The sequence below is a fragment of the Ambystoma mexicanum genome, chromosome 14, assembly GCF_040938575.1.
Source record: "Ambystoma mexicanum isolate Mex_15411 chromosome 14, UKY_AmexF1_1, whole genome shotgun sequence".
Classification (NCBI taxonomy): domain Eukaryota; kingdom Metazoa; phylum Chordata; class Amphibia; order Caudata; family Ambystomatidae; genus Ambystoma; species Ambystoma mexicanum.
This window is the reverse complement of record NC_090940.1, coordinates 137,294,132-137,317,535: the sequence shown is the minus strand read 5'-3', so window position 1 is coordinate 137,317,535 and position 23,404 is coordinate 137,294,132. Positions and strand designations below refer to the sequence as shown.

Here is a 23,404-nt window from a genome sequence, read left to right as displayed (position 1 = left end):
ACCGTGGCGACCCTCAGTGCTAACAACCTTTGCATTTTGCCTAGGATGGCTGATATCCTCTCCTCCGACGGTGACTCCAGGTAGGACACCGTGTGGAGCATGGCTCCCAGGAACAGTGCTTCCTGCGATGGAGTCAAGCAGGACTTTGCATAATTCACAGAGAACCGGTCTTCGCTGTGTGGTCAACGGCGATGTCCCTTGATCTGGCCCAGAGCAGCCAGCCATCCCGGTAAGGGTACACGTGGATCCCTTGCAGTCATAGATGGGCCACCACCAGAGCGAGGCACTTGGTGAAGACTCTAGGCACGGACTTCAGTCCGAAAGGAAGCACCTAGAACTGGTAATGCTTTCGTTGAACAACGAAAGCGCAGAAACCTGTGGGGTCCTTTGTGTATGGTGACGTGCAAGTACGCATCCTCTAGATCCAACAAACAGAAAGTCTCCAGCTGGCCGAGCAGCGTGACAATTCTGAACTTCTTGGACTATGTACTTGTTCAGTCGTTGATCGAGAATGGGCCTTCATCCCCCGCAGTCTTATATCTTACGAGACAATACCTTAAGTAAACTCTGGAGTCGCTTTGGAACCAGCTCCATCAGCCCTTTCCTTAACATGGCCCGAACCTCCAGCAGCAGCTGAGTGATGTCTTGCTCCTGTCGAGCCACCAGTGATATTCAAGGACACTTGTTGAAAAGCTAAGGTGTCCGTGGGCAAGAGCATCAAGCACCCATCTGTCAGTGGAGATGGTCTCCCACACGGTGCCGAAGCTCGCCAGTGGGCCTCCTAACGGGGGTGCAGCAGTGGGGGCCCAACGTCTGGGCCAGTTCAGCCCTGCTTGGCAGTCGGCACGCCGCCCTGGGAGCCTTGACAACAGCCACCTCTGAACCCCTTGGAGCAACCCCTGTTGGCTTCCTGGGTCAAGGAGTGGGAGGGCTGGCGGTAAGATGAGCCTCCGCCGAAACCATTTGAAGAGCTGCTAGACTTCCCTACAGATGAACGAAAGGACGGCCGGTGTTGCTGCAGTTTCGCAAGGCACATGCCGTCTCCGTGTCGGTCTTGATCTTCATCAACGGCCTTCCCGAACAGGTGGTCTTTGAACAACATGTCCTGGACCCTCGTCTGGAACGCCTTCCTGAAGTTGGTGGCTTTGAGACAGCCACGACAGCAAAGGCAAACCCTGTTGCACATCTGGCAGAAACCTGTGTCTGCAATGTCCAGTGCCACCATGAAGGTGTGGTCCAGCACCACCTCGTCATCCTGGAGGATCACCAATGCCTCAATCCACGTCATCAGGGAGGAAATCCAGGTGAGGAGCCATCTTGTACCAAAGCTCCCCATCATATCTGGCCACGATCGCCAAGGCATTTGTCGCTTTTACTGCAGAGTAATTACCTTTCCAACCATAGAATCCAATTTCTTCCCATCATTGTCCGGGATACAGATGAAGAAAAATTAACTTGACTTCTTCCTGGTGGACACAGAGTCCAGCGATGGTTGAGACTACAGGAACTTGGGTGCAGACTCCAGCATGCAGTACTTTTTCTCAAGCTGATCTCTTTTCGCTGGGGCTGAAGTGGGTTTCTTCCGCAGCGCCAGCCCCCATCCCAGACGTCATCCTGGAGTGGTACCGACAAGATAGTCTTCCTCCTCCCCGCGTTGGTACAGGAACCTGCCCTGCTCCAGTGTGAGCCGAAAAGAGCTCTGATGTCCAGGCAACCACGGAATGAAAAGATCCCACTTCGTCCGGTGGAGGCTGCCGGCAATGCAGGGGTCTACCAGCACCACACCATTGTCTGTATTCATCGCTGCCGTGTCCGTCCCCCAGTTGGAATGGAGGCGTAGGGCGTCTCCTCTGCTTTGCTGGTGGCTGCCCTCGTGGCAACATGGTCACCGGTGGAACCGCTGGAGCTGGCGGAGCCGTAGGGAATCACCTACACCAGTGTGTGGGGTGTCAAGAGGATTTCCTGTGACAAATCTCTAGGGGGCACTTGGGGAACAGGGCCCAGCGCCCATGTCGTCTCCAGCAGGAATCTCCTCGATGTTCCCATCGTCGACACCGTGGATGAGGTGGACGGAAAGTATCACCCCGTCGGACAAAGAAATGTCCAAGGCCTGGAGTTCTTCACCAACCCCACCCCCCCCCCCCACCCCACCCCAAAACTGTTCATTTACCGAGGATTCCCAGCCTGATGGGGAATATTCATGAGCATGTGAATCCATGCCAAACCCCATGCTGGAGAACCTACATTATATACAGCTCATCCCCATGCTTGCCAGATCATATTCATTACTATACCAGTGCCTCATACTGGACTCCACGGGTCACCAAGGCTCATCAAGGCCTTTTTTCTTACATTACCAAGTTTTTAGCATAACAGCTTTGGAACCTACTCTGAACCAATTAAGAACTCTACCCAACAGGGACGCATTTTCTACCTATAAAGAAAATAATTATTATTGCTTATTACCAATGTCATTATGAAATTGGGTTAGCTTTCTCTCCTGATGAACCGTTTAAAATAAGAATGGGGAAACACGTGTTGAGAGACTAATCAGGAAAATCATATAGATTTATAGAATTGAGAAAATTTAAGGCGTGAAGCAACAGCAAATCAAGAATGAGAGACTAATCAATCAAGAAAATCATCAAGATCTACATTTGAGATAATTTGAAATTACACCAGCAAATCAAGAATAAAATTGAAAATAGAGTACAATCTCTATACCAACTCAGTGTCAGCTAGGGATTTAAATATTTGACTCGCCCAATAACGTAACACCCTCATGAACTTAATGGTTGGCGCATCCGAGAATCACTCCCATTCACATTAACCCTTACTATACCAAACTCACAACCACCACAAAAAGAAACTGGAAAGAAGTCAAAAAAGGCAACCTATTCGAACGACTGGAGGTAACCAAGCCCTCAACAACAGAACTAGACCTAGCCGACCTAGACGGGAAAGCTGAGATATTACACAAATGGATTGCAGACACAATTGACAAGATGGCACCAGAAAAACCATTCACACCATCAAAAAAGAGAGCAATGGCCAAATGGTTTACCCCACTACTAAGCACCATGAAAAAAGAAAACAAAAAGATGGAAATGCAATGGAGGAAAGATTACAACCCAGACAAAAAAAAAAACACTGTTCCAGAAGCAAATTCGTGCATACAAGAAGGAAACTCAAAAGGCAAAGAGAAGGCATTATGATAACAGAATCACAAGTGCCACCAACACACAAAAATAAATGTTCCGCATCATTAAAGAAATGAGAAACCCACCAGGCTGTCACAACACCCCAACCCCCTCAGAGAAACTATGCAACAACCTTGCAGACCACTTAAAAAAAAAAAACCAATGACATCCGACAAACCATCCAACAGAGGCCAACCAGCAGCGACATACAACCAAACGAACCTAACTTAGAACCGCAGCACAAACTCAACAACTTCCCTGAAATATCAGAAGAGGCATTCGCAATGCTGGTTAAACACAGCAAGAAAGCGGGCTCACTGATGGATCCCTGTCCCCCAGACATCTAAAAATCAATCCTCACACAAGGAGCGCCAGCAGAATACTTCAGAAACCTAAATCTATCACAGGCAACAGGAACCGTACCAAGGATCTTCAAATCGGCTTACATCAAACCACTTCTGAAAAACACATGCAGGGACGTAGATGATCTCTCCAACTACAGACCAATCTCCAACATCCCCTTCCCGGCCAAACTCCTCGAAATCTACGTATACAAACTAACCCAAGAATACGTCGAAGAACACCACCTGCTAGACCAAGCTCAAGTCGGCTTCAGAACCACAAGAGGTACAGAAACAGTACTACTATCCATCTGGGATGACCTAAAAACAAACGCAGACTCAACACAACATCAGCCCTTATTCTGCTCGACCTCTCCGCAGCCGTCGACACAGTTAGCCATGACACCCTAACCAAAAGACTAGAAGACATCGGCATAACAGACAGCGCTACGCTGGACTAAATCATTCCTAGCAGACAGAACTGAAACCGTTTGGATCAAACCCTTCAAATCCACCCCACGAGTCAACGACAGGAGTACCACAAGGATCCTCACTATCACCACTGTAATTCAACATTTACCAAACCCCAGTTATCAGAATCTTCAAGAAACACAACATCAAATGCTACAACTACGCAGACGACACTCAAATCATCTACAAGATCGAAGACACCCAAGCCGACCATTCAAACTTAACCGACTGTCTAAAATAAGTCTTCAACTGTATGAATGCCAACAACCTGAAAATCAACCCAGGAAAAACAGAAATCATGATTATATCCAAAGACCAAGAGAAGGAAACCGCCATCCCGTGGCCAATGGAAATGGGATCTGCACCATCACCATCTAAGGTAGTAAAAAATCTCGGAGTCCCAATGGACAACACCCTAACCTTAGAACCGCAAATAAACACAACAGTCAAGAAATGCTTCTTCCTCCTCCACACGGCAAGAAAGATACTACCTTTCCTCTCCTTCACACACAAAACACTCACGATCGTCGGCCTCATGTCAAGTATCGACTATGCAAACAGCCTCTACCTCGGTATACCAGAATACCTACTGAAGAATCTACAACAGATCCAAAACACAGCAGCCAGACTACTCCTCAAACTATCCAGAAGAGACCACATCACCCCGGCCCTAAAAACACTACACTGGCTCCCAGTAAAACACTATCACCTTCAAAATAATGTGCATAACGCACAGGACAATCTGCGGACAAGGAGCAGAATTCCTACAAAAGAAAATAATCTACAAGCCAACGAGACCGCTCAGGTCAACCAACGAAATCCGACTGGAACAAAAACCTTACATCAAGAAAAAACTCGGCGGCACCGCCTTCTACCACTTAGCCACGAAAACCTGGAACAACATCCCAAAAGTAATAAGGAACACCAAAGATCACCTTAAATTCAGAAAATTACTAAAAACCTGGCTCTTCAACACCAGAGACTAAAACCGAAACAATAAGACAAATGACTCAACAGGAAAGGACATTGACAAACCCCTAGAACAGACAGAAGTACTCTGAGCACCAGTAGGGCTGACGCTGGACACAGGGGTCCACCTGCGAGACCCAGGGAGACGGAGGCAACAACCCCAGACAATCCTTACCATCCCCCACCGCCCATACAACTAGGTACCACAGGGTTGTGGAACAGACAAGATACCACCAATCACCACACAATCGGAAGTATGGACACTAGCAGGTGCGCTGGTCATGTGGGTGGGGGTGAGGAGTATGCAAAGTTATTGAGGGAGCGGACGGAGGGGACAGCTAAATGCTCAAGCGGCCTCGATGCAAAACGGGCATGTACCTTCTGAGGCACAGGGTGCACAAGCACCCCGTCGTGTAAGATTACACAAGCCCAACCGGTCAATCCAGGATAGAGATACCAAATAACCAATACCACTAACAATTTCCTTCTCTGCATACACCTCTCAAACTCCAAACCAAACACAACCACAAACTTCCAGCACAACAAACTGCACGAACTTCACTACACTGCAACAACAAAACAAAAAACACACAGACTCGCACATCAGCACACGACTACCAGCCGCATGCACCCCGGGCCCAGCCGACGGAACCACCGGGCTGAGGCTGCCAACAGCACATCACTGCAATCTTGCACTTTTCCAGCCTCCACCCACTAACCCCTCTCCCTCCCTCTTTCAGAGCCGCCAGAGTGCCAGGGGACCACTCCGTTGGCGATAGTGCGCAGTACAAATGTCCTTTAACATTAACAGATAGCATTCAAATCTTTACAATCAACGTATCATGGTCATCTATAAATCCAATCAGAGTGTGTTGAACATAGATCTTCCAGCATCGGATCATCACCTAGGAGATATAATACACTAGTTCGATTGAGATCATGTGTTGCAAAATCTCCACCTCTGCATTGCAGCACTAAGTAATGGTGTGTACTCGGCTTGCAATTACCCCTACTCTCCAATCATTTTTCTGATTTGAATATTCGGAGTGTAAAGATTATATATCAATAGTAGATTTTATGTTCTCTTTCTTGGTGAAATTGGGGCCTATTGGTTTCCTATTCCAATCTTTCTTAAAGATACCATTCATGTCAGATTGAGCAAAATATCTCGCTACAGATTTTAGCAGCTCTTCTCGCCTCTATTAAAGGGTTCAATTATGTTACTCTTCATCATACTATGGTGCATAGCCAGTGATCCCAAGGATAACTACCGGAATATATGGAGGATACAGTTCCACCTCATAGACCAAGTTAACCAACAATTCATGAGCTAGTGGTGGACAATCCGATACAAAATTATTTCTGGCCCGTGTTCACTCACAGGCTTTTTTTTGGTCAGTGACATTCTTGCATATTGTTTTGTAACTGCCAAGACGGGAAAGTTTTGTATTCTTTTCGGCAAGGTTGACAAATGAAGTATTGTGAGTGTCTTGTTTGCAGTCACTGCTGGTTTTATAAGTTTGCTCTTTTTTACACTAAATATTGGTTGTCACTTTATTTTTGCCTTTTTTCTTTTTAAAAAATGTACCGGTTGGCTTTAAGTTAGATTCAGCACCAACAAATGTTTCTAGCTGCACTTTGAGTTATTACCTGCAACTCTTTCTAAAGTCTAAGTTTCCCTCACTATACCATTCAAACTGCTATTTGCCGGTAATTGAATTCTGGTAACTCAGGAGACTTTAGAATAACTGAAGCGTCATCTATCTGGTGATTGTTGCACTTCCTCAACCAGTGTCATCTTCTTTCGCTTTGTACCTCAATGGCTTCCAGCATCATCAGTTAGTCTCAGCAAAGGACTTGTGTGTTGCAATGTTATGTAGTTCAATTATTTGCAACATCAGATTCAACTGCTCATTAAGCTTTATATCTAAATATTCATACAGCTTTGGCAAAGAAAATACAGCCATATTCATGGCTTGCAGCGTCAGATCAACGTTATATGTAGGCTCAGCAACTGACTTGCAGGTAATTTTTTTTCCTTGGCATAGGTTAGTCAACGATATAGACACTATGATGACTAATCAGCCAAGGCCAAGATGGGAGTTTGCTTGCTCCCCGATGTAACTGGGCAGCAGAAGAGTCCTCCTTTAATATACTCTCCTCTTCAGGTAGAGGATTTGTCATGGGTGAATCGTAATGACATTTTTCTTGGTCAAGAGCCGATTCGCCACAAAACAGCAAAATAGGAGACTACAATGGAAGCAGCAATTTGGAATGGAACGAGTTGTTTGCAAACCAAACAACTCTTTCTCTCAAAACCCAAAAAAAGAACTTTCCCATGTCTAAACTGTTGCCATTTTAACAATGGTCAGAAGGGAGACCTTATTAGTGCAATTTTTTGTCCCGTGTAAGGATGACTATGCAACTATACAACAGCAAATGGGCAATATATGCCCTAATCTGCCCATGTGGGCAGTACTATGTAGGGCAAACCACAAGGAAAGTTAAGGATAACATCCACCGAACAAAAAATGAGAAGCCTCCTGTGTCTAGACACTTCTTGAAAAAGCAACACACAATATCACAACTTAGATTCATCATTCTGGAACTTGGTCAGACCAGCGAGAGGAGGCAACATGCAGCAGATTTTAGATCGCAGAGAAATGTTCTGGATTCACAAATTAGAATCCTTAGAACCAAGTGGCATGAATGAAGAATTTTCATTAAACATGTTTTTATAATTACTGCAATCCTTCAAATAGCCATAAGACTCCACTATGTGTATATTACCTTGTACATTTCACCACAAGATTACTTCTAGAATCATTAGCACTATGGGTATTACCAAAGAAGGTCCCTAGACATAACGATTGGTAACCTGAATGATTTGACAATACATATTTGCCTTTGATCAGAAATTTTGACCATGCTGTACTCGCCGACATAATCCTTTGTTTACCTTTCTTTGTCTAAGACCACTCATACGAGATTAAGAAATGCAAATTGGTTTATAAATTTGAAGAAGAAATAAAAATGTCAACATTTTGTGCAATGACTACCTTTGTGATCTATTGCTAACAAGTGACAACCATCAGACACTGTCACTAGTAACTATCACACGATTAGAATTACTGATAAAGCAGATTAAATCATTAAGGTTTATTCTACATTCTATCAAGGTTAAGGTTCATGTGCACACACATTACTCAAGATACAATTTGCATATAGAACTGAGGTACACTCTACGATTGGCAATACAAGAACACTGGAACAGCACAAGACTAAATTTCCCACAGATCCTCCTTATTGAATGTGGAGACGTTCTGTACGTGCCATTTATCACGCGGCCGTCTTAGCAACTGGTTGTTTTTCTCTCGCAGAGCCGAGGCCGCAAGGTCGATTCCATCTTGCGAACGCTGGATTTCGCTCGTATCACGCAGAAGATACATACAAACACCAAGAGGGGGTCCTCTCCTCTAGGTTTACACGATTACAATCACTAAGGTGATGAATTACACGGCAGATACACCCGCCATGCACGTAATGGCCACTGGCACTAGAGATTGCCATTAAACATCTCATGGCATACACCATATAATAAGTCAACATGAATAGCGGGCATTCAAAGCCAATTTCATGTATTTCCGGTCTGTGGCTATATTCACAGACTATGCTGCATTCACAGGCCACGTTAGAGTCTGAAGCACTTTTTCATCCATTTTGGAGTTTTCTTTACAGCGTGCTACAGGTAACATGTTTTAATTCATTACACAATTAGACAAGCGCCATTAAATCTTTCCCCTAAAATTAATTATATGTTATTTACACCCATTGCAGGATTCTGCACAACTACTTGGTAACCATCACTGCACAAGACAATTGAATGTGACCCGAGAGGCCAAATGTCAGCGTTCTGCTACTGAAAGGACATTGTTGTAAAAAATGTAAAAGAATCCTAGTTCTCTCTTTAAGAGATTAAGGACACACGGCTCCTGAAGAAGAGAGCTAGTTTCTCGAAACACGTTGAGCTCACCGACTATTGTTTCACATTATACGTTCATCTGAAATGGAGTATGCAGATTTGCATCCTCTGTATAGAATCGTTTCATAATTCTTTCAAGCACTTTGTTCTCTAATTTTCAAACATACGTTTTGTATATGTTCCCTCAATTTCCAAAACAATTAGGTAGAATTGTTTGTTATATATTCTTATAAATCTTGAAATTTGTACTGTAACAGTACTTGCCCACAATCATTAAAGATTTGTATGAAACAAATACAATCACTATGCCAGAAAAACACTATTTGCAATTGTTTTCTTTAGAATTTCCCTAAAGATATTTTTCTACAAAATGACCCATTGATACATAGTATCTAGTTTGAATAATCACGACTATACATCTAACCTATAGAAATCTATTATCTTGATTGGTATTTCCTACCATTACAGATGGGTGTGCAGGGGACTCAATCTATAACAGATGAGCCAGTCATCCAGTTAAGGGTAGACGTGCATCCCTTGCAGGCGTAGGTGGGCTGCCACCGGCGCAGGCACTTTGTGAAGACTCTGGGCACAGACTTCAGGCTGAAGGGCAGGGCCTTGAACTAGTAATGTACCCCTTGAACAACAAAGCGCAGGAACTTGTGGTGACCTTTATGAATGGGGATGTGGAAGTACTCATCTTTCAGGTCCAGCGACGAGTCTCCCTCTTCCAGTTAGAGTACATGTTGAAGAGGGACTATGCAGAACTTCTGGGACTTAAGAATTTGTTTAATCGTCGCAGGTCGAGAATGGGCCTCCAGGCCTGAATCTCACCCACTTGTTGTGCAGAGGCGATGGCCATGAGGAACGCAGTCTTCCACAAAAAGAACTTCAGTGGAACTGTGTGCATAGGTTCGAATGGAGGGCCCATTAGCTCAGTCAGCAGAGTTCCCACGCCGGGGCTGGAGCCTTCACTGGCAGGAACGAATGGAACAGTCCTTTAATAAACTCACTAACCAGACAGTGTGACCAAAACGACGACCGTCCCGGAGATCTAGTGTAGCGGGAGATAGCCACCAGATGAACCTTGATTGAGGCATGAGCCAGTCATGCTTTGGTCAACAGCAGCAAATATGGTAGTACCTGCGGAGCCGTGACTCGTAGAGCGATCTTCTGTGCATGGCACCAAACTGCGAACCTCTTCCATTTATGTCCATAGCATTTTAGAGTAGACAATGCTCTGGCCTTGGTAAGCACCTCCTTGCAATTCACTGAGAGATCGTAGCCCCCGAACCATAACGCTGCAGAAGCCAAGCCTTACGGTTCAACGATTTGTGGTGCAGAATTGCACCTCCTTCCCTGGTGAGAAGATCTGAGACCACTGGAAGCAACACTGACATGCTGAGATGGTCCGGGTAACAGATCTGCCTCGGCCATGCTGGTGCAACGATCATCCTGCACCGGGACCGTCTGAGTTGAGGAGTCAAAGAAGCAACGGAGTGAGCGCATACAGAAACAGGCCGTCCCAGGGGAATGCGAATGCATCCCCCAAACTCCGTCTGGGGAAACCTGCTGGCGAACCGCTGGCACTTGGTGTTCGCCGCTGTCGCAAACAGATCAATCTAGGCACCACCCTCATCTGCAGAACAGGTGATCCATGTGGTCCTGCCGAAGCTCCCACTCATGGCAAGAGCGTAGCTCCCTGCTGAGAGTCAGCAAACGTGTTCTTTACTCCTGCCAGATAAAATGGAATGAGGAACATCCCCTGGGCAACAGCCCAGTGCCATAGGTAATGCACTTCTTTGGAGAGCGCCAGGGATCTGGAGCCCCCCCTGCTTCCTGATGTAAAACATTGTTGTGGTATTGTCCGTAAAGACCCGCACCACCTTGCCCTTGAGGGACGGGAGGAATTACTTGAGGGCCCAAAACACTGCCCGCAGCTCGTTTTCTCCTCTGGCAGCCATAGGCCTCTTGCGTGGAGACATCCGGTGTAAGCTCCCCATCCCTCCAGTGAGGCATCCATCGTGACCACCTCCTGGTGAGGTGGGGGCTGGAAGTCTGCTTGGTGAAAACCCTTGGCGCCGACTTCAATCCAAAGGAAAGAGCCTTGAACTGGTAGTGCTTCCCTTGAACCACGAGGCGCAAAAACTTGGTGTCCCTTGTAAATGGAGATGTGGAAGTATACATCCTCCAAATCCAGCGACAACAGTCTCCCTCTTCAAGCTACCCGAGCATGTGGCTCTTCAAAGTGACCATCTGGAACTTTTGGGACTTGATGCATTTGTTTTGTCAACAGAGGTTGAGGATGATCCTCAATCCTCAGGTCTTTCTCACGAGGAATTACCTTGCATACACTCCAGCAGCAACTGAGGGATGTGTTTTTCCTGTCGGGACACCAGTGGTATTCGGCTCACTTCCGTTGAAATTCCAGGGTGTGCCGTGGGCAAGGGTCCAGCAGTCAGTGAAAATAGTCTTCCACATGCTGATTAAGTTCGTCAGACGGCCTCCCACCGGGGCCCTGGTGACAACATCCTCCTCCGAAGACCTTGGAGAGGCAGAGCACCCGCCGAAATTCTGGAGGATCCTTGGGACTTGCTGCCCAAGGGCCAACCAGACGGCCTCGGTTGTTGGAGTGCCCAAGGCTCACACTGTCTCCGTGTCAGTCTTTATGGCTTGTAGAGACTCGTCCTTCCTGAACAAATAGTCCCTGTCAAAGGGCATGTCCAACAACTTCGACTGAACGGTGGCCCTGAGCCAGCCACAACGAACGCAAACAAGTCCCCCATTTGACAGAATCCTGCATTGGCCATGTCCGGGACCACAGCGATTCAGACCTCTTGTCAGGGAGGAAGTCCAGGATGGGAGCGATCTTGAACCACAGCTCGCGGTCGTAGCGTGCCACAATGGCGAGGATGGCCTTAATGGTCGCCGCTGCAGAATAATGACCCGTCGCCCCGTGGCATCTAACTTCTTGCCCTTACTGCCCAGAGGGGTGGGTGCTGCCAAGGAAGAAGCCTTCCTTAGAGTCTGGAGATGGTTGGGCCCACAAGCACTTGGGCGCAGAGTCTGGTATCCTGTCTTCTCCTCAAAGCGATCCCTCTTTTACAGGGCCACAGAAGGGTTCTTCATGAGGGACAGACCTTCGCCCCAAATGTCATCCAGGAGTGGGACATTTGGGGCGAAGGTCTGTCCCTCTCTTCTTGGCTGGAGGCTCCCTCGTTGCCAGGGGGTCAGCTGTCGCTAGCACCTAAGGTTGGGCCACCGGCACAATAAGCATCCTTGTCTGTATCTCAGAGATCAGAGTATGCAGTGCAGAGAGAATGTCCACCGAGAGGTCTCTAGGAGGCAGTTGAGGTGGAGGCGGAATAGGGCTCCGGGGCACCGGCTGGGCGCTCAGGCCCTCATTCCTATGCTGCTCTTGACTATCCGCGCCGTCTGTGCGCTCGCCATAGGGCTCCTCCTGGATGGTTTGCAGGCAGACAAGCTCCTCCTCAGAAGAGATATCCGTACTCTGGAGGGCCACTGCGCGCACCATTTCCCCCCTCCCCCCCGATACCCTGTTCTTCGCTTCCAGAGGGGAAGGTCTCAGGGAGAGGACGGGCATCTTCTCCAGGTTCTTCTCTATGGGCCGGAATGCAGCCTCCCTCTCCTTCGGGGTTGCGCCCAGCGGAGCAGTCTCAGCGGCCTGCACACGAGACACCATTATCCCCTTGATGGAAGGCTGGGCCTTCACCAGGTGTACCTGGGCCTTCACGGCCAGGACTGTATGGCCTTGGGCGTCCCAGCTGGCTTGTCCCACTTGGCCTTCTCCTTATGGGGAGGGTGCGCGCCCCGCTCCCCCTTGGCCTTCTCCTGCAGGTCAGTCTTGGGCTTCTTGAGTTTACTCAGATGGTCCAACTTCCTCTTGGCTGGAGCTCTCTGGCCGCCGAGTAGCCTGTTGCAACGGCGCTCCAAGTGGCAGTGGCTTAGCCTTCGCCCACAAAAGGACTTCGAATCCCACTCAGATTTCTTGGAACCGGGAGAGGCATGCTCCTGGGACCTACCCAGAGCAGGGGCCTTGGCCTGTAACAAATCTTTCAGCCGCCTACGATGACCCTTCAGCGTGCGAGCACGAGCTGTACTCTCCAGGCAAAAAGCACAATCTACCTCCGTGTGTCGGGTACAGGCAGTAAAGGCAACGGGGATGCTGGTCGTAGACATTCCGTAAACCGCAGTCGGAGCAAAGGTTGAAGGGGGAGGGCAGGTTGAAGCCGACATGTTCCACGCGGTAAAGGCCTGAAGGATCTTCTGGAAGCCTCCACGAAGGAACTAGATGAAATGCGCCCTTGAGGGGCACTGAAGAATCCGAAAAACTGGTCCCCATTAATTGGAAGGATCGATTGAGCACAGGATATGGACCGAAAACTAGAGCAACACTCCCAAAAAAGCGAAAAACGCAGTAAAAGCTGGAGAACTAAGCACGAGTACTCCCAACTTGAACGTGCAGTAAAAATCTGAAGACGCTGCCAGAGAAGCGGCTTAGGTAGAAGGCAGCATGACCCAGAGGTCAGTGTTTGGTTGCTGGAAATACAGTTCAGAAACTAAACTGATTTTTTCTGTTACCGAGTATTCCCAACCTGACGGGGAATATTCATGAGCATGTGAATCCATGCCAGACCCCATGATTGAGAATTGTCATTTGTATAGCGCCAATTTTACCATTATAGTTTCAATGAGCCGTTAGTGGGACGCACTCGGAGGATCTAAGTCCAGAGTGTTAGAGTGTCTGGGGCACGATTATGATGTACATTTGGCTGGAAAAACTTTGCTAAACAGGCTCCGGTAGAAGAGAAACCCATGCAGTCAGGCACATGGAGGGGTGCAGAGAATATGGGTGGTGCCAATGCTAGTAACTTGCTACGTGTTCAGCGTGCCCGAATTTATTGTAGGACTGTGCCGCATTCTGCTGTCAAGAGGTGTCAAGGCACAGTCGGGTGTAAGTGGCAGAGAATTTGTGAACAGCACAACTGCATTTTTGTCGTAGTCCTTGCTGTATACTGGCTTGCCATGGCAGCAGCAAGTGGAATGGGTGTATTATACATACCCTTGCCGCCAGTTGGATGCGGTTTGATGTTAGGGCGTCTGCTGTTGGTTCTTGTGGCCATAATGGAAACTGTTAGCAGCAACAAATCAACGTTCCAACTAATCCCCACAGAAGTACAGATTTTTTCTACGTTGGTTTGGTGTTTGATTGCACTGGAGGTGGCTTTGGTTCCATCACAACCACTGTGCTTCTCTACTAATGAGATTTGCCCATTTTCTGTCCATTTGCTTGGTGCAGTCATTAATGAATCCTGTGACATTACATGCGAGTACAGTGAGCCAGCCAGTGGCAATTGCGGGAACGTAGGGTTGTGCTAGGTGTAGTCTCCCACTGCGGACAGTCGGCACCAGGAGCAAAATAGGCAGACGCCACAAACTCAGCCGGCCCCGCCAGGGAGACTGCTCATACTTCAGGTTGATGGGTTTTACAGGATAGAGCGGTAAAGGGCCAGGGTTTTGAGGGCTTTTCTGAAGGAGGCAGTTTTCGGTGCAGTAGATTGTGTAAGGAAGAGTGTTCCAGATAAGGATAGAGATCCGATCATTGAACTATTTCTCCAGAATTTTCTCGTGAAATCACACTTTTGCGCTCTTTTTAGTTGGCAACTAGAACAGGGATAAAAATGTGCTGACAATTGACCAATAAAAAGAAAATGGTGTGCTGTGTATAGAATTGAGGCGTGGAGCATCATTACAGCTGGCAACTTGAAATGTTTACCACATAACTAGAATGTCTGGTTCAGTTCAGCAAATCATTTTATAAAACAATTTCCAAACCAGGCACTACAGGTATCTTATGCACACCACCACAGAAAGACGGGCCAAAAACACCAGACAAGGCTTTTGGATAAAATTAGCATATGCGGGGTAAATGGTTTATTTCAATAAGATTCCTACAGGTCACATAAATAGGTCTCAGTTTTACAAACTTTTCCAACAAATTCCCCACCTTGAACAACTAATCAAAAGCAAAAATATCACATTGAACTATGTTTGTAGGAACAGCAAATATAATTTGCAGTAGAAATACAGTGACCAAAATAATTGCACATGAATCATCTTTCAACAAAATTGCTTCTCTAACCCTTAGACATTACCAATAATGTATCAGTGCATCTCTGAAATGCTTCTATGTAGATCTACCAGCCAACTACCTGTCCCCCCAGCATGGGTTTCTCTCCACTACAAAATTAAGTAGAGGGAAATACAAAGCGTTGTTTGTTTCATGCTCCGAGACTACAAATGTTCTATAGGCAAGAAAGCGGAAACTGTTGGAGAACCGACTTCGGAATGTATAAAAATCAGCTTTAGATGGTTAATTCAATACATACTAATTTCTGACTGATCGCCTTATGCACCCCACTCTCCTTTGGACCTGCATTTTTTTTAATAAACTGATCACAGTGCCAACTACAGATGGATAACAGCAGGATAAGTATGGTGACTTCTCCCTAGTTTTTTGGAGTGCTACCAAAAGGCTCGATTTACGTGTCAGTTATCCAGCAAAAGAAAACCACTTAAGTGCACCTAAAGTGCAAAATGGTCATCCACATCCAAGCTCATGAAGTATGAAATTAATGGATTTGGGTAAAACGTAAAAAGGGAACTGGAAAATAAAATACTGGAAAAGAAAATATTACAAACTCTGGATTAGGCCATATTTAATACATTGATTCACACAGTACTCGGATAACAATATTTGTGACCCTACTATGCAGATACAGAAGGAAAAATGCTGCCATGGTTCTCTTTGGCCTGGCCCACTCTGTTCCTTCTCAGTCGACTTGACAAGGAATAAAGCTAGAACAGCCTAGGTTAAACTAAGAGACAGCAGAGAAAAGATGGATGTACACTTTACCTTGGGTAGTCCGTATGAGAGGCACTTTGGTAATGTGCAAGGATTTCGATCTTTCAACACTTGTACAGCATTCCCAGGATTTATCCGCCCCCCCCTCCCCCCCTAATCCCTGCATTCCCTTGCTCCCCAAAAACTATCAAAAATGAGAAATTAGAAATTAAAACACTTGAAGATCTCCATATAAACATTTAAGTACGGCTCTCTGCAGAACTTGAGCGGGAGCGAGACCGTCTTTTCGACGGGCGTGGAGAAGGGGAAGAAGGCTGCTCTGCATGGCTATTCTTCTGTGAAGATTTCTTGTCTGGAGTGTGGCTGCGAGAACGAGACCGGCTACCAGATTGTGCAGGTCGTGGAGAACGTGCATTTCGGGGAGAGCGAGGTGACCGTGGAGAGCGGGGTGAACGAGCAGAGCGAGATCTAGAACGAGATCTTGATGAGCCAGCTGACTTTGACTTGCTGCGTGATCTTGAATAACTTCTTGAACGTGACCGGCTGTTGGACATAAAGTAACACTTAGTATGACTTCTACATTCAGATCTAGCACATGAGCAACACATTGTTGAGCAGGATGCAGCTAACGGTCTGGTGACAAGTCAACCAACAGCTTACAAACCCAGGTATCAAGCCTACATATTTGGCAGCAAGGATCATAGAAACTAAAAAAGGAGCAACACAGCTGGCAATCGATACAAAGATCCAATTACGGATTATGGAATTCTCAGAATTAAGCATTGAGGAATATTTAGTCTATTAGCCTAAAGTACAACATTTTTCAAAAATACTTTCAAAGCAATTCAGGTACTCTTAGTATATCGTTTTCTCTTGTACACAACTTGTTGGGAATGCTGACCTCGCAGCAGGCCAGGAAGCTGCTACAAAATTGCTACATAAAGTAGGTCAGGAATTTTGAATCCCGGGTACACGAATCCTCCATCAGGCACATGGACTACACACCCTTACATAATCAAGTTTGATCAGTCTACATACCAGTTTTAAAATGACAGTAGCCGAGTAGTAGTGGCATATGCAAGAGGGGATTGCTAAAATGGACTTGCGAATGAGGTAACACTATGGACTGGATCAGGTTGTAGGTAACTTTGTTCCATCTATGTTGCTATGCCTCAGTCCCAACTGTTAGATTTGATAGCAAAATGTACTGGTGAGACGTGAACATGAGCAGGTTGGGACTTCACCCCAAATAATCCAGGGTAATCCAGACGTGGACCCCTTGCTTTAGAGGGGCCCAGCTTCAACTCACCTAGTAGGCCAAAACACTGTATGGTGTTGCCGATTGTACTCTTGTTGCAGTAGTGAGATCTATAAGTCACCGGATCTATCCTTTGTGGCCGAGTCTCATCACGAGTATCTTTTTAATTACGACATTCACCTTCAGTACTGGCCAATAAAGCAGCCATTGCCAAAAGTACTGGTTGAGATGTGCCTCCATTTTGCTTGCTCTTTATAGTTACACAAAAAGCTCTCCTGTCAATAGTACGACTACTCACACATTAACATTAAAGCACTTGGAGATGAAAACCCAACCAGATACAGAACACAAATAACTTAGATACTCGAAATTGAGATGCCCTTTTCCATTTTTCTTACTCTATTCACGATAGGCGGCACACCAGCGCTGTCCAGTGGTATAGATGGGCAGGAATAGATGGACCTTTGTCTGCCCCCCACCCACCTTTATCCATGCTTTACCAACAACTGCTGAGTAGTCTTAAAGACATAGTAGACATTGTTCTCCTAGACACAACAGGAACATGAGACCCAGCTTATGTAGGAAAGTTAGCAAACTGGAGATTGATGGGTCAAAATGGTTTTAGCTGTATTGGGCATGTTGGCAAATGGTCTTTCTTGGCTTACTGTTGGAATGATCCCTATTCATTCTACAATGCAGCCCTGCTCATTCAGTGGTTGTTATAATGGTTGTTATAATTTTCCACCTCGGGTAAGTGATGTACATCTATTCTAATAATGCAAGGCCGGGTTCTTATCAAAAGGCAGCCCAAACTCATGAGTTGCAGTGGCAGGGCAGTCTTGCTTCCCTACGAGAGAAGGCAGCTCGTGGATATTTGTTAATCGCAATAGGCAATCCAAGAGACTGCACAGGCATTTATTTTTTATTCGGATTTCTTTTATTGTGCATTTTTAGGAGCTTCTACATAAGTCACTTCTGTGTCAAAGCACCAACGAGGAGGGAACATGAGATTGAAAACAATTAATACAGTGGAAGATAAAGACAAACCTACTATGCCTTGCGAATATTCAGAATGTGCATCTGCAGCGAGAAGGGAAGTGGGGGGTGGGGGTAAGTGCTGGAATGTCTGCTTGTGGGCGAACAGCAGATGAAATGCATAGTATGGTAGGCGCTATGCGGCCTGAAACCGCATTGGGTAGAAGGTGCAAGCCTACAGGATTGTGACCAGTGGGTGCTGAGGTAAGTGCTGCTAGGTAGGCAGAGGCTGGGGTGATTAGATATGGGAGGGCAGGTCCCCGAAGGATTCATAAGGGCCCTGGCACCAATCGCAGCGACTGAGATTAGCAGAGGGAAGAAAGGAAGGAGGAGGTGAAGAGGAAAGTCTTGAGAAGCTTCACGAATTTGAGAAAGTCCTGCTCAAGAGTGAGAAAGCTGAAACAACTATCAGGCCAGAGGGTAGTAAGAGGAAGTTGCAGATAGTGTGGCCCCAGGCATCCTTGTGGATGATGCAGAGGGATTTGAATTGAATCGTGCCACAACCTGGAGCCAGTGAAGAATGTTTAGGGCAGAAGAGGGGCAGAAGAATGCAGTGCCTGGGCTTAAGGCCAAGGATAAGGATAAGTCACCGCCCCATCCTGGATTAGCTGGAGGGGTCATTCAGGAGAAGGCTATTGGAGTAGTCCAGCCCAGAGAACCAGGTCCCAGGTAACATTTGAGCTTCTACGGGAAAGGGAGAAGGAAGAGTTGAAAGTGGGACTTCTTGGCAAGGTCCTGAGTGTGAGGGAGGAAGGAGAGCAGAGTCAAAGAGGACTCGAAGGTTTCCAGCTTCGGAAGGAGCTGGGAGAGAGCCCATAGAGGATGGCCAGAGTGGGGGGGGGGGGGGTCTGGAGAGCTGGCAGATAGGCAGTCAATGATGATGGAAGATGCAAGAGCGTCAGCTGGAAGTTTTTTTTAAAAAAGTGCATCTTCTGAATATCACTAAGTTAGCGGAGGGAGGAGGAAATGAGGAGTGCTAGTTGAGCAAGAATGTGTTGAGTCAGGGGGGGGGGGGAGATGTGAGCCCTGGGGGACACCACAGGTGGGGAAGTAGATGAGGTGCCCAGAATGACTGGAGGCAAACAGAAAGGAAGAAAGACAGTCCAGTGCCCGCTCCAAGATACCAAGGGTATCATGGAGCTGTTTATGAGGATAGAATGGTTAACCATATACAAGGCAGAGGAGAGAACTAGGAGGACGACAGCTGGAGAGTCAGAGATGCAGTTTTGGTCCCTCTGGATGCTTGGAATCCACCAACCAGTTCAGTGAGAGTTGTGGAAAGGCCAGCTTCTCCAGCAGTTTCCCAAAGAAGGGGGTGATAGAAAGGTTGGTAGGTAGCCGAGGTAGGTTGCTGAAGGTTTTTTTTCAGGAAGGGGCGCACAAGGGAGTGCTTGAGGAGGCTGGGAAAGATCCAGTGGCAAAATAGCGGTTGCAGAAATTTCATAGAGCAGACAACTCTGGTGACTTCTTCCGGTGTGACAGGGGAGGAGGGGGGATGGCGGCGAGAAGCGGTAGGAGGCAAGTGAGGGGGTGGGGGGGTGGGGCAGTTGGGCTGAAAAATATAACATAAGTAGTTACACAAGCCAGTACAACGCAGTATAGGCAATAAAGAGTCCCGGGAGGATAGCTTAACGGCAACGTGCGTGCCTTGGAAGCAAGATGACACGAAGCAACACAGGTTCGATCCCGGCTGTGTGAGCGCTTCAAAAATGCAAAATAAAAGAGCACAAGGGCCTTGTATCGTCCATTCCCCACTTCAAAAACAAAATTCAAGGCTTACCCCTGTTAGGCAGCATTACACAGTATGATGCTATGGGGTGGGGCATAAAGGGGATCCCCAAGACACCTGTGAAATACATTACAATCATGTTCAAGATCTGCTCCCGAACAGTCACAGAATCCCAAACTACTACTGTATGGTATAAACTAGCTACACACAGGTAAACCATTTACTTCAGCATGCACCTAGTGGTTACATTATTTTAAATCATGTCTATAGTTCCACCAAAAAGCAGGATCCCCTTTGCACACCAGACCTAAATAGGCTCAATTCACACCTATAAATAACTGGAAAGAAAAGAACCAAGATTAGATACAGTATCCCAATACCTCTATCGACCGGAGATCAGTACATCAATGAATTAAAGTAAACGCTCCAATAATCCCAAATGTAATACAAATCTAGTCTATGAAGGAAAAGACTCAAGGACCCATGTTAGGCAAGAAACCTTTTTAGTTATGAACTCTGACTGCACACATCCTCTTACCTGTTAATTACGTGCTGCTGTTAAGGACCTAGCCACTATTTGTCCCTTCTCCCCAGGGGGGAGCTCCCACCCCCTTTGGGGCTAGGGAGGTGAGACCATTCCGTAAGACCATCCCTAGAAGTCTAGGCAAGTGGGGCCTCGCTGGCAGGGGGGGGGGGGGGGTGTGAACTCTGTATGAAAACGTTTGAAGACCACTTAAAATAAAATACATACATGGGGATGGAGAGTTACCCCAAAGTCCCTCTAATATTCCACCCACGACCAAAAACTGCCATTGTACCTGGCATCCCTGAAGATATGATCATTGGCACAGACCTCCCAAACTATTAAATCCTCCTTTGGTCCAAGGCATGGACGCCCAGTACTCAAATCTTAAAATCATGGGACACCTCTGTGAACCTCCCGGACACTTCCATCTGGAACTGGTCTGGAACTGGGGAGAGAATAGATCTTCCGACCCAGGAAAGAAATCAGACAAATCAAAAATAAAGCATACCTTAAACAATGAGCTGTGGAAGGGTAGGACACAAATCAAAGGTATTTGTCCCCTATTCAAAAGGGGGAGCCTCCCTCCGAGGCTAGGGAGGTGAGCTTGCTCTGCAAGACCCTCCCCTAGGGGTCTGGGCAAGTGGGGACTCACTTGGCGATGCCTCCTTCTGGGACAACGACTCCATTCCTGTGAGGAACTCCCTAAGCCACACAACCTAGTAGCATACATGGGACTAATTGCTACAAAGACTACTGTACCCAGCACAAAGGAGGAAATGAGAATCTCTTTAAGAGAACATGGATACTTAACTGGGATGAGTGGAAGCAGAGTATCCTATGTCGGGGAAGGCCTACCACATGCGCATGCCTTAAGTAGGCAGACCAGAGAACAGTCGTAGAGCCGGCAACTTTTGAGAGTGGCCGAATGCCAGACAGATAGGCCAGTCCTATCCAACGGGAGAACCGTTGTAGCGCAAGAAAGCAAAGTTCTGTCGCAGGTGGTGGCTAGACCCTCACGTGAAGACACTCATGACTTTGTTGAGGGATAGCAGAAACTTCTTGAGGGCCCAGAACACTGCCTGCAGCTCCAGGACGTTACGTGTAACGTCTTCTCCTCCAGTAACAACATGCCTCTGGCGTGAAGGCCTGTGTGGGCTCCCCAACCTTTCTGGGAAGTTTCCGCCGTGACTGTCTCAAGGGAAGTGCCTTGAATTGGTAAGGCTTCCCTTGAACGACAAAGCGCAGAAACTGGCAGTGTCCTTTGAGGAGCGGCATGTGGAAGTACGCATCCTCCAGGTCCAATGGTGACAGACAGTCTCCCTCTTCCAGTTGTCCGAGCACATGTTGGAGAGTGACCATTCTGGACTTTATGCATTTGTTGTCTCGTCAAAGGTCAAGAATGGGCCTCCAGCCAAGGGTCTTCTTTCGTATGAAAAGTACCTTGAGTACACCGGAGCCACTTTGGAGCTAGCTCCATCGCCCCCTTCTTTAACATGGCCCACACCTCCAGCAGCAGCTGGGCGACGTGGTTTTTCCAGCCGGGCCACCGGTGGTATTCATGTACACTTGTTGGAATTCCAGAGTGTCCGTGGGCGAAAGCTTACAGAGCAGTGGTCCAAACTTTTTATACCAAGGGCCCCCTGAGCAAAAAATGTATTGTTCGGATCCACCATGCCCCACCCCTATAGCTTTTATAGAGAAGGCGGCAGAATGTGTGGTGCCATAATTCTGAAGGGATATGTTGTTGGGGAAGACATTCCAAGACAGGACAATCACTTCCAATCCAAACCTAGAAACTGTGCAAGTAAATACAAAATTCTTGAGTAGGGCTTTATTTTCTCAAAATACATTCCTATTAGTATATTCAGCAGAAAGCAATTTGATTTTACAGAGCGAGTACTATTGGGAAGGGTGGGCCCGTCTCTCCGCAGAAAGTGAGTCAATGTGTGGCTTTATTTTTGAGTTCACCACTGAGGTTGTCCTCCACTTCCAGCCTTGTGCAGCATTTTGTTTTCAGTACAGCCAATGCTGAGAATCCTAGTAGGAAGACCCAAAGGAGACGGACTGTACAGCAGACTTTGCCAATGTAGGTTACTCTAGGATTACCTTCAGCCAAGTCATTCACAGCAATGTTCCTAAATTCAGATTGCAGTGTCTGAACGAACCACAATCAGCTCTTCCTGGACATCAAATGGAAGATGCACCACCTCTCTGCCAAAAAAAGGCAGCACCACCCAGTCATTAATGCCAGCATTTTCTTCAGGAAGTATTCAAAGCTGGACCTTAATGTTGTTAGGTGACTTGATCAGCATTCAGTGAGTAAAATTGGGATCATCAGGCACAGTGAAGGCCCCCTCATGAAAAAATTGACACGCCCTGGCACCTTCATGAGAAATTAAGGCCATGGGGTCTGTTCTCTTCACTTGTACAGAGTCCTCAATTCTCCCCCGCTTGGAGGAACCAGTCTGCGGAACACAGCGTGTAATGCAAAGCACACATTTTAAGCACCAACACAAAAAAAACAGAACTGAATATTGCCCCACCTGAAAGGCTGTCAACACAAAGAATGACGAGCTCAGGTTGTGCAACTCCAGAGCATCTCACACGCTGCGTTTGGAATATGCATTCCTTTGTTTGCATATTCTGAACGCATCCCAGCTTAATCTGTTGTCCGACAGCTTTACAGGCTGTGGGTGCAGCCCCTCCCTCCCCCCGGCATGAGGCTGCGGCCCACCAGAGGGTAGTGACTTTGTTGGCTAGGGCTTGCTGTATGTTGGAGCACCAGAGTTTGTCTTTGATGCAGGTGTCTGGCACAGGAACGGGTGCTTCTAGCTCTTTGAGGATGACAAAGTTCTTTCATGCTAGAGTTGGCTTGGGCAATTTTAGCGTTATAGGTTCCGTGTTTAGCTAGGACGACTTTTTTGTATAGGGCTGTGATGAGTTGAGGTTGGCTTTGTTTACGTCAGAAGGTTGTGCTCGCCAGGATGTCTCACAATGCCTTTTTACG

General features: G+C 47.0%; 1 protein-coding gene across 3 annotated transcripts in view; it reads right to left on the bottom strand.

Moving 5' to 3' along the window:
* Nucleotides 1-14,883: 14,883 nt before the first annotated feature.
* The window catches only part of LOC138527494 (serine/arginine-rich splicing factor 5-like), a 57,621-nt gene continuing 49,100 nt past the window's right edge, over nt 14,884-23,404 (bottom strand). For all 3 annotated transcript variants that reach the window (XM_069638731.1, XM_069638733.1, XM_069638732.1), the window contains exon 8: nt 14,884-16,392. In XM_069638731.1, the coding sequence (XP_069494832.1) occupies nt 16,089-16,392 (304 nt within the window). In that variant the 3' untranslated portion in view covers nt 14,884-16,088. The remainder of the gene's footprint in view (nt 16,393-23,404) is intronic.